Source organism: Cynoglossus semilaevis, chromosome Z (assembly GCF_000523025.1).
Source record: "Cynoglossus semilaevis isolate Cse_v1.0 chromosome Z, Cse_v1.0, whole genome shotgun sequence".
In the NCBI taxonomy this organism is placed as follows: domain Eukaryota; kingdom Metazoa; phylum Chordata; class Actinopteri; order Pleuronectiformes; family Cynoglossidae; genus Cynoglossus; species Cynoglossus semilaevis.
The window spans coordinates 10,461,827-10,474,398 of record NC_024328.1 but is presented as its reverse complement, the minus strand read 5'-3'; the positions used below and the strand labels follow the sequence as shown (position 1 = coordinate 10,474,398).

At 40.5% G+C, this 12,572-nt stretch overlaps 1 protein-coding gene across 1 annotated transcript in view; it reads right to left on the bottom strand.

Annotated features, from left to right (window-relative positions):
• Window positions 1-12,572, bottom strand: part of LOC103397867 (calcium/calmodulin-dependent protein kinase type II delta chain) — a 60,518-nt gene that overhangs the window by 9,847 nt on the left and 38,099 nt on the right. Inside the window, 4 exon segments of the mRNA XM_025052955.1 lie at window positions 3,758-3,806; window positions 5,675-5,719; window positions 8,631-8,699; window positions 12,015-12,049. Coding sequence (XP_024908723.1) covers window positions 3,758-3,806; window positions 5,675-5,719; window positions 8,631-8,699; window positions 12,015-12,049 — 198 coding nt within the window.

The window sequence follows — 12,572 nt, the reverse complement described above, 5'->3', positions numbered from 1 at the left end:
AGCAGGAAACAGCGTCGAAACACCCCTACATTTGAATCTACAGATGTCGTTAAAGACGCTCTTGAGATTCCGCCATTTAAAGTCACGTACGACCATAAATTACAACTCAGCTCATAAAACAATCACATTTATGGCTACGGTTTCATTAACGGCCCAGTAGAGAGCTGTCCCTTACACATTCTGAACTATAAAAGTACTCCGAGTAACATAACAAATGCAGCTAGCGTTCCCATGCTTCAAAGGCCAGCAGGTGTCAGGTTACGGTCAGCTGTTGACTTGGTGACTGACCCACCCAGCTCCTACTAAGAAAATATGACAAAACCATTCCAGACGCTCCTTCCAGGACTCACCTGGCCCGTCACGTTCTCCGTACTGCTAACCACGCTGCTAACCGTACACTGACCACTGCTTCGTATCCGAAGAGCTTCACAACGCTATCCAAGGGTGGCGCTAGCAGAGCGCCAGGTCTTCACCTCCCCTCTGGGTTCTCCGTCTCTGTTTCCTGCCACCAGGAACTAAATTTAGAGCCCACCGCTTTTAGCCTCCAAACTCCCTCCCAAGGTGCCCTTTACCCTCACCCATTTCTGCTGTAGGGGTGGAGTGGGTGGAGTAGGACGCCTACCATTTCATTCCATTAGGACCATTTCATTCTGTGTGTAGGACCTGTACTTTCAAATTCACACTTCATATTTAAAATGTATTCTCCAGGTTCTTTCTTACGCTACTGTACTCTATGAGTGAGTACTGACCATGTACTCGTACTTGCTCCCTGCATCACCAGTCAGATTGAATTTGGTAATAAAACCTGATTAAAGAAGCAAGGAAAATCATTTTATTTGTTAAAATAGGCAGATCGGAGATGGACTGTACCCAATCTTATGTGGCAAATATGAATTAGTACATTTTATAGTGGTTTAAAAAAGTTTGGGCTCCCCTGATCATTTTCAAGATTTTCCTTTATGGATCATTGGTTGTTCGGAACAGCAATTGCAATTAAATATATCATATACCAAACAAACACAGTGATATTTAAGAAGTGAAATGAAGTTTATAGGATTTACAGAAAGTGTGCGATAATTACTTAAACAAGAGTAGGCAGGTGCATAAATTTGGGCACCCCAACAGAAAAATTACATCAATATTTAGTAGATCCTCCTTTTGCAGAAATAACTCTCTAAACGCTTCCTATGGCTTCCAATGAGGGTCTGGATTCTGGTTGAAGGTATTTTTGACCATTCTTCTTCACAAAACATCTCCAGTTCAGTCAGGTTTGATGGTTTCCGAGCATGGACAGCCCGCTTTAAAACAGACCACAGATTTTCAATGATATTCAGCTCTGGGGACTGAGATGGCCATTCCAGAACGTTGTACTTGTTCCTCTGCATGAATGCTTTGGTAGAATTTGAGCAGTGTTTAGGGTCGTTGTCTTGTTGAAGTATGCAGCCCTGGAGCGGGCTGTCCATGCTCGGAAACCATCAAACCTGACTGAACTGGAGATGTTTTGTGAAGAAGAATGGTCAAAAATACCTTCAACCAGAATCCAGACCCTCATTGGAAGCCATAGGAAGCGTTTAGAGAGTTATTTCTGCAAAAGGAGGATCTACTAAATATTGATGTAATTTTTCTGTTGGGGTGCCCTAATTTATGCACCTGCCTACTCTTGTTTAAGTAATTATCGCACACTTTCTGTAAATCCTATAAACTTCATTTCACTTCTTAAATATTACTGTGTTTGTTTGCTATATGATATATTGAATTGAAATTGCTGTTCCAAACAACCAATGATCCATAAAGGAAAATCTTGATCAGGGGTGCCCAAACCTTTTCATACCACTGTAAAATAAATTAGCCCACGTGATAAAATTTAGTTTGAAATAAAACATGAAAGCTCTACCCTGGTTGCTAAGGAATTTGTAACCCAGCAGCAAAGCCTCTAATGGGAGAAACAGAAAAAAAGATGAAGCAAAAGGAGAGAAGAGGTGGAGGACGACGAGTGTGATGAAGAAAGGGAAGAAAGCGCATATTCTGTTCTGCATGCCTGGCACCAAAACGATGTGTTCATGACCAGATTTAGATGTACTGACTGTACTGAGCTGTGATGACAAAGAAGTGGGCGTTTGTGTGCACTGGATAAATCAAGCAAATCCAGGATGAAAACAAACACACACTGTGGCCCCTCACTCTACAGTTAACAACTACAAATAAATGTAAATATGACCAATATTAACTCTAATTTGATCCAAATTCTAATCCTAACTCCTAAATTCAATCTTGAATCTCAAAATGCCCCCTCACTCAGAGGGGACCTGAAAAATGTCCCTACAAGACAAGGTGTCCCAACACCTAACAAAAATGTCCCTACAATTACTAAGAACAAACACACTAACAGAGCAAATGGACGCTCCAATCATCTCTACACAAACCATGAAACCAAACCAGAGCAAAACACACTTTTTTTTTCGACAGGCAGTTAAAAAAAAAATGTTTTCAGCCATATATAAAAATGTATCAGGAATGACACCTGAGCTCCATTAGGGGTCAGTAAGGAGTCATCTGTCAGTTTGTGTACAGTAGCCACATCAAATTTCTACCATTACACCACCTTCAATTTTCTCTCTTAAATATTTACTGTTCACAGCAGGGATGTCAAACTCATTTTCACCAGGGGCCACATCAGCAATACTGTTCCCCTTGAAGGGCCAGTGGTAACTGAACGACTGTATAGCTAGTGGTCCGCGGACCAGTACCAGTCCATAGGTCAACTCTGCTGCATGAACTTTACTAAATGCTTTTAAACCTCCCGCAGGCCACACTTGACCCCTGGGCCTTGAGTTTGACACATATGACATACAGTAATATTTGAATACACAATTGGCAGTTTTTAAAATAAACTACAAGTCAATAATGCAGACAAGGGCAGTTTCTTAAGATCTGACCAGAAATATCAACTAAATATCTAACTAACAATCAGAGTCATGTTAAATACACAAAGGCCAACACACACAGACCTGGACCATCAGTACTTGTCTGTCTGGCATTTTAATCCAGACTGAAGTCTTGTCAGACTCTTTGCTGTCGTGCCTATCTTCCCAGGAGGCCTTAGCTTTGCTGCGCTTGCCAACAGCAGGTGGTAAAAATACAAAACTGCTCCAAATCTACCAAAGAGAAATCTGTTTTCCGTCCACACTGGCAAAATTTTAACTCTGATCATCTATATTTATTTCATGCCTAAACCGTGATGAAAATGACCGTCCTGGTTTACAAGAAATAGAACACAGCAGAAGTATCCAGGCTGTAGTAATCTCTCCAGGCGACCCATTATGTTGGGTTCTATTAAGTGGAACAATTGTCATTGTGAGACAAAAACGTAGCTGTTACTAAAGAAGCCATCTTAAAAGTTGTCTTATCCTTGTGTAGAAAAGTTTGTCAAAATTAGCATTAGCATTTTTAAAAACATGAGGTTACTTGAGTTTTAAAGATAATAATAAGTGGTGTTGGGTAATTTTGAAACTTCTGCTCGGTACCACAAAGTATTGCTACTACAGTACACCGCGTACCACCTCAGAAAATACTTGGATCTCCCAGTACCACAAGTATGAGCAACATTAAAAACACATAATAAACATATAATAAAAAAGTGAACAGATTTATTTTTTCCATTGGAGACTGGAGGGCGCCAAAGTTCCACCTGTGGCACGTGTACCATAGGTTGAGAACCAATGGTTTAAAGCCTGTGTCCTTGACATATTTTTCTTACCTTTGACATCTTCATCCTCCACGGTGGTAGTACTGCTGTCAGATGATTCCTAAAAAAAAGAGAGAGAGAGAGGGAGAGCGGGAGGGAAGGAGAGAGAGTTCAGTTCATGCTAGAGCAGAGTACTACATGTACTAATACTGCAGAATGTACACGCGAACACACTACGTGAGTCACAGTTACACCACAGGTCAGCAGATGAGGTACTTCACAAGGTTGGAGATCAAAATACAAAACGAGGACTATGAACATTAGTCGGAACTGTTAGACCGCTGTGGCAAATACAAACTCAAACCCCGTCGCATTTCCATTGGACAAATACTGTATGTGGTCATGAAGGCAATCATTTGGATTTTGTTTTTTTGTTTTCGACTCTTGCTCTGAAAGCACTTCTTTTCTTTCTGTGTGTGAAAATAACACTCGGCGGATCGATGACGTCTTCTCTCCACAGGGGGGCCTGTGTCTGGCTGAAAAACCCAATGCGATGTGATCCATCCGTCTTGTACATCGACAACAGAAGCAGAATCGATTGCCACAGGTTCTAAGCTGTCACGTAAAGATGCTTCACTCTATCAACCACCCCCAGACCCACCGCCCGTTTCATACTGTACTTCCTATGTACAGTCATACCTATAGTAGTTATCTTCTGATTCCAAATTAGCAAATTAAATGAGCCGGAATGTTCTCTGCATTTAAACAGGAGTAGAGAGAAGCATTTGGCCCAATTAATGAAGTGTGTGTGCTGCATCATCATCATTATCGTCAACATCACAAGCAGAAAGCACAAAATTGATTTCCTAGCCTTTTTAAGAGCAGCTGGAGACTGGAGGGAGAGGAAGAAAGTGAATATTAAAATATTAAAGTGTTTGAGGTTTTCATTTTCATGATTTTCACACCAGTGTTTGAGGAGGATGAGGAAGAGGAGGAGGAGGAAGAGAGCCATGGAAATCAGGCGCAAAACACAAAACAATGTTCTGATTAGAAAGTTCAAATGTTGATTGCTTCTGATATTTTAATGCAGTCTCCAAGGATTACTGACATCGTTCATTTCCGCTGTACTAACGCTAAACCTTTTGTGGATAACAGTATAAATTGTTGGGGTTTTTTTTCTTTCCCTCATTTGCTAAAATGTTGTTTTGCTAAAACAGAAAAACTGACTTGTCTGGACCTACGACATCCCTGCTCTATTCCAGTCCCAGGTCTCAAACTACAGTACGTCCATCACAGTAGCATGGCGCTGTACTTCTCCCTTCGACGTCACCTACTGGTAGTGCTCAAAGGTCGCACACACATTTAGCAGCAGTTTCTGCATCTAAACTCTTTTTTTTTCATCTGAAAAAACGTTTTTTCTTTTTTTAAGAAGTCTTAGAATAATTTTTGGTTCAAACCAAACATATTAACGATAATTACATTAAGATTTGGTTTAGATTTGGTTTATTTACCTTAATGTTAGGCACTGTATATCAACTGTATAATGCACAAATTTTTATTTTAGTTTACCATTGACAAACATAAGCACAGTAGCATGGCACTGTACTTCTCATTTGTGAGTGAAATACACACATTGATGCAGAACAATAAAAGATTTAAAAATGTGTAGTCGGTTAAAACAGTGTTAAAGCTAAAATTTTCTCAGCATAAAATGTCACATCAACCTTAATTAAGAAAATTAACCTGGTATTATTGGATGCAACAATGTTGGCTGTTAGTCTTATAGCATGGGTTAGTATTCATAGCATGTAGCTAAAGGGTCTGTGTAGTACAAGCGTACACGTGGGCAAATGCACACCACTGTTAGCATATCAAAGCCCAGTTGCACTCACACAAATGCACGAGAAAGAGGAGGTTCAGGAGGCAGAAAAGGATGAAAGGATGAGGAGAAGGGTTGAGAGAAGGTCAGGAGGGAGGCATGATGTATACCTTTGTTCCGTCTACTGGATTATGGATGACAGTTGTCTGAGGTTCCTGCAGGAGGAGGAGCGAGGAGTATGAAATGAAAGAGGAAAAAAAACCCAGGACGAATATAAAAAGAGAGAGGGAAGAAAAAAGAGAAAGAATTTTACATAAATGTTGACAGAAATGAATAAATACTTAAAAGAAGAAGAAGAAATAGACAAAAAGTGAAGAAGTGAGACATAAATATTGTATGCAGAGGAAGCGTTGCTAAGTTCGGAAGAAAAGAGTGTGGAGAAGAATTATCCGAAGTGACAGGGTGGGTGGATGACAGTTTTGTTCTGGGCTTGTGCATGTACATGCACACACACTCAGCCCCGAGAAGCTAGTAATCAAAACTGACATTTAACCCTAAAATTCGGAAGATTTGTCAGGTCTGCGCTCTCCTGTGGTGTCTGCTTTAAACGTCAACGACAATTTGCTTAAATCACAGGGAATGTGTTCGAATCGAGAAGAATAAAAGGCTAAGAAAAGTAAAAAAAATTTAAACATTAACTCAAACAACAGAACAGAGGTGAATGTCAGGATGGTTCTAGTTGCAGTTTTATGTGCGTCTCCATCCAGAACCTTCTCTACACCAGCTTCACTTTTAGTTATGGAAAGTCACAGTTTTCTTCCGTGCGTCTCATGAATCAGGTCCTACAGTCAAACTTCTGTCTGTGACTCCATCGCAATTAGTGGTTTTTTTCATAAATAGCTAATTGTTCCTGTTCTCTGAAACAGGGGGCAGCGTCTCATTACACCCACTGACGTTAAACGAGAACAGACACAGATGATCATTTTCTACTTCCCCTGTACTGTCTATAGAAACACCTAACTGACATATAGTAAACCAGCTATATCAAACCAGCTATATCACTCTTCTCCCCTGACACCTTTTTGATGACCAATCATCAGCTGTCTACCCTTGTAACTATGGCTCTGTTGTCAGGATACCATCACCCGGGGCAACAGGCATATACGGTAACTTGAAAGATGAGGATTGAGTGAGAACAAAGTACCTTAAGATTTTTATAACTCAGAGGGAGGGAAGGGTGGAGGGGGTGGAGCTTAAGGCAACATATTAGCTAGACTTTACATTTTTAACTGGCTAGCTTTTAAAAGATGCTAATTTACCAATCCGCCTAACATCAAGTGACCTGTTGGCAGCTCAACATGTGATCTGATAACCAATCGAAAAAGACAAAAATGATCCCTGATTTCTCTGAACCCCGTCTTTTACTTCGCTCGCTCACTGTTTTGCTCCAGCACCACCCTCAAATACTTCTCTACCACTCCTGGGAGAGAAGTACACTTTCTCAGTCAAATCCGCCAGTTTTTCCTGGTACCTGGTTATTTAATAAAAAAAATAATAAAAAAATCTGTCTTTGGAAACCAAAGTTTTAGCATTGCAGCAAACTGACATCATTAAAGCTCTTGATTCTCCAGGCATCAGGCTCACTCTTATACAATAAATACCTGGTACAGATACTACATCTGATGCAGTAACCCTCTCCATCACACTCTTGATAGTTGCTCTGAACATCTCCTCACTACATCCCTATTGTCTTAAACTCTTTTTCCCCATAGTCCTTGACTTTGTCTCCACAACTACACCACTTTGTTAAAGTCCCAGTGACAGCGTGTGCTGACTGAGCGGCCGAGAGCAAATCTGAACTTCCCTACAGGTAGTCCTTAGCAGTATTTACTTTCTTACCGAGATCATTACTGATGCATCTAGGACACGATTGCCAGTGATTTATGATTGAGCACAGCAACTGGCCTGGTTATATACTGTAGCAGAATACAGTGTTCTATCCTGGCTTAATAATGTCAGAATAGTAGAAGAAAAAAAACTTTCAACACTTTCAGATGAACTCACTGTATTTCATAAAAAATACATAATAACACAAGTACTAGTTGTCTCTAAATTGAAATACATCTTAAATATTGCAAACTAAAACTTAAACTTTTAATGGAATCGAGACACGGTTCTGTAAAATAATTCGAATCCGCATGGACTTGTTAACTTAAATGACACCTGCAGTGACGGAGTCTAAGAGCCGTGTGAAGCAACTCTAAGAGACAGTTTAGCGAAAGGAACAAGACCATTCTGTGACTTTCTGTTGCACTTCACCGCTTTAGTCATTAGCACGCACTCTTTTAAAATTAGAGCAAAATGAGTCACAAAAACAGGAAGAGGCTCCAGATTCATACGGTTCTCAACAACAAAGACAGCACAGATTGTTGTACACATGGTAAAGCTTTGCTTATATACTCTTATATATATACTGTATATGAATATATACAGTATATATATATACATATATAAATATATAAACATATACATGTATATATATACAAACATACATATATAGCTTATATACCGATATATACATATATTCATATATATTATATAAATGATAAAAGACTAACTATGAGACCTTCATATAAATCATGACATCATCAGTAAAGGTGCGATTACTGACTCGTCATGCTTATTGCAGGTCTAAGGATATTTTTTTACTTTTTTATGTTTACAGTTTGAATATTGACATCAGCACAATAATGAAAACAGAGATAAATGGATAGGGCTCATCGATGGAAGGTCATGGGTTTGAATCCCGCCTAAGCTCTCGTGCGTTGAGCAAGCTTTAATATTTCCCTAACATAACTTCCCGGTGTTCTTGAAAGCACCCAGCTAGGGTCGGGTTAGTGCTATTGTACTGTAGTACTGAAGTTCAAACTTAATAACCGCTGTAACCATTACAGAGACAAGAACTCCAATCAACAGACAAAGAGAGAAAAGAAAAGGTCAAAGATCATGACGATTCAGAACTCGCAGGGTAAAAAGTAAAGGATTTGAGGCGGTAGTACAAATGTAGAAGTACACACAAAAACCACAGTACACATACAGGTGGAGGACGGGTAAGGAGGTAAATACCAGAGCAGGTGAAGGGATATTTCCTTTGGGACTGGTGACTATGTTGTTTTTGGTGCTGTTTGTCTGGGGCTGTGCAAGAGAGAAAGGGGGAAGAAAAAAGGGAGGAGAGGGAGAAAACAAACAACAAGAGTGTTAACACCAAGAGGAAGTAAGAAGATTAGAATCCGACGCTGCCCCCTACTGAGTTGTGTATGAAACTGTCTCTGTGCTCATGGGTAAGAATCTTAAAAGCTTTTGAACAATATAAAATACAGTTTGATAAAATAAGTATGAGTCAGAACCTGGAACCTGGCAGACCAACAGAGTGACAGGAAATATTTATTCCACCCTTTCATCTGTAATTGCGCCAGCTATCACAGGAGGCAGCGGTTGACGTCGTGCACTGACATCACCGGTGACTTCGGCCACTGCTATTGTCGATTGTTAGCGATGAATCAACCAATAAAGCCTGTGTCTGACATTCGTTTGAAGACGGCACATCAGAGAGCCGACAGTTCTTTGTGGCTTTGTGACATTTGCATCTAATCTGCATCAGAGTATTTGTGATTCTGCCGTAAAAAATGATTTATGGGGAAAAGGTGACTTGTTGTTAGAGGCGAGCTACGTACCGTTACACACATGTTAGTTATATAAACTTCTAATCTTTGAATTATTATTTGAATTATTATTGCTGTAGTGTGGAGGAAAGAGAAAAGGAACACACGAAGAAGAAAGAAAAAAATGAAAGAAGAGGTAAGGGCAGTTTATACCTGCGCAGCCACAAAGGCATCGCAAGACATGGACACAGAAATCAGCCACAATCAGGTCAACATTGATCCTTTGATCTCTCCCACACAACTGAACAAAGGACACACAGGCACACACTCAAACCTCAGCCTGTATAAAGTCATCAAAGGAGTGACATTGCTGACAGACATCACAGGGAATTTTAATTTAAAGTAGAAAGTCTTGATCAACATTAATACACTTTTTTTGTTGCTAACACGATACTTAGTCCAGATATCTGAAAAACCTGAGGTCCAACCAATCAATACAGAGAAAAATAGGGTTAAACCAAGAAACGTCCACCCCCACATGACTGTTGTAGGATCACAAAGTTTTGTCTTTTGTAGATTTAGTTAAACAATTAATTAAGGAGACAAACATTTACAGATGCTTAAAAGCAAAGAGAGATTATAAAACAACAAACACATGACAGGACGGACGCACATCATGACATGCTCACCATATACTGAACGGTGCAGCTGGACTTGCGTTTCTGTCCTCAGACGATTGACGGATGAATTTATTGGTGAGTGGAGAGTTGAAAAAGGGAAGGGAAAATGATCATGAAAACAAATGAATGCTGTTGGAAATACCAGAGAGAAAGTGTAACAGGAGCTCCAACGTCAGAATAGAAATGCTGGGAGGTTGCGGAAAGAGAAAAAAAAGAGGAAGCGTTGCATCTTTGAAATCTTGATTTTGCAAGAGGAAGAAGGTAACGGCAGATGGAGCAGGACAAGAAGAACTCATCAAACAAGGGATCCAAGAACAGGAAGCAGGTCAGAGAAGAACTCTAGGAAAACTCATTATGATAGTCAGGACAACTATCGCAAAGGAGTACGAAGTAAGTACGAAAAGAAAATTAATAAAAGACGATTTGACTTATTTAAAAAATTTTAAAATTTTGTTATCGCTACTAAATATTAGATTTGAGGAAGTCGGGATTGTACCTACGCCAAAAGCTACAGCTTGCGTTCGGAAGAAGACAATCTTCTTCTCTGTATATTGATGTGAAAGAACTGACAGATGCATTACTGCCACCACATGGTCAAAAACAGCATTGCAACTGAGCCTCTCCATGACAACATATCTCTGGGGTCTTCAGTTGAAAACTTATTTCTGTACACCCCACATGTGCATAACTGAAAGTTATTTGTAGGCCCATAGGTGGCGCTGGTGGTCCCTTTGTATTTCAGAATCGATGCTTCACTGTGATATTAATGGCCACATTAAATCGGAATTATGCGGTTGATGTGTGGTTTTTCTTCCAGTTTCTCCCCTACGTTGGGGTCACCACACAGGGGCTCCAGACTGTCATTTAAAATAAATAAATAAAGATATAATAAATACATGTAAATCGCTAGGTTCTGTCGCAGTCCAGCTGAGGAAAGTCTTCAAAGTGTCTAAGAGAACCAGCAGGAAGAGAAAGAGGAAAAGGAAGAGGAAAAGGAAGAGGAAGAAGAAGAAGAAGAAGAAGAAGAAGAAGAAGAAGAAGAAGAAGAAGAAGAAGAAGAAGAAGAAGAAAGAGAAGAAGAAGAAGGAGAAGAAGAAGAAGAAGAAGAAGAAAGAGAAGAAGAAGAAGGAGAAGAAGAAGAAGAAGAAGAAGAAAGAGAAGAAGAAGAAGGAGAAGAAGAAGAAGAAGAAGAAGAAGAAGAAGAAGAAGAAGAAGAAGAAGAAGAAGAAGAAGGCAGCAAATGGAGAAAGCGCCTTTCGGTTTTGGGGAGGGTGTGTGAGGAGCCTGTTGCTAAGCAATGACTGTGCCGTAGTTGAAGTTGGTATCTATTTCTGTCATCTGAGTTTCCAGGGTCCAGACTGGCAGCTATTCCTGGAACCAGAGCGAGAGGAGAGGAGAGGAGAGGAGAGGAGAGGAGAGGAGGGGAGGGGGGGGGAGGGGCCTTCTCTCTCTCTCACACACACACATCGGCAACCCACACAAGCAGACGCCCACTCTTACGCACATGCTCAATGTGCAGGCATCCTAACACTCCTTTCAAATCCACAAATGTGATGTATTCACACTGGACACACACATACACACACACACACTCATACAAAGAGACATGAAGGACATATAGAGACACACACACAGCTGTGTGTCCCTGTTACTCTACCAGACACAGAGTTAGTAGCTGGAAGATAAATATGCTTTACATGTTCCACACTTGGAACACACACTGACACACACACATGGAAGCTCTGCGTTTGTGTGTGTGTGGGATGTGCTACTGTGATGTGTGTATGCACCGGCATGGGATGGTGAGAGATATTGGTTTAAGGAGGAATAGGAATGCAGGGTTAAAGACCAGATGGGGTGAGCGGGGAGAGGTAGTAGGAATGAAGGGGTGAGTGAGGGGAGGAAGTGATGATGACAGCAGGGGGGAAAGGCTGACAGATGGTTACATGTTCTACAGATGATTCTACATGTTCTAATGGGTACTTTCGGCCAGCACAATTACACGAGTGAAACACGACAGACACGATGAAGGATCAAGAGTAAGATAAGCCAATCAGAAGCGAGGATTCTGGAGAGCAGAACTGAGAAGGAAGCAGTTTGAGGAGCTGTGAAGGAAGGCGGGGAGAGAAGAAGAGTGGAGCTGAAGTGAGGAGTGCGATGACCCTTACCTTGACGTCTGCCTTTTTGTTGAGCAAAGTCTTAGCTGCTGTAATGAAAAGCACAGAGAGAGACATAGTCAGAGGACAGAGATGAGCAGAAAAGACATTTACAGCCACTGATTCTTCATCAGCGGCTAATGAACAGCTAACGGCTAACTTTAGATAATTCTCTGACATGAATCGACTGCTCAAAAAGCAACAAAGTACAAACTCCCGGGGAGAGAACGGATGATTAGCGCATTCTCGATAACAGTTTAGCCACGTCCAACACAATAGCACTTCCAGTAACTTGCTAATTGCTAGGACAGCAGCTGCGGTTTGAACAGTGAGTACAATCTGAGTCCAAGAAAGCTAAGACTTCACCTTCATAGAATCCGCACACACAAAAGGCTAAGTCAAGTTGTAAGACAGATGTTAGATCTAGATGCTGGAGCTATTTTTCTAGCCTGAAGTGTAAACAAGATTTAAATGAGGAGAAGAAAAAAAATCTAAATTTTAATCGATCCTGACTGGAAACCTTTAAAACTCATCAACAGATTTTGAATTTTAGATTTGACTGCTCAGACT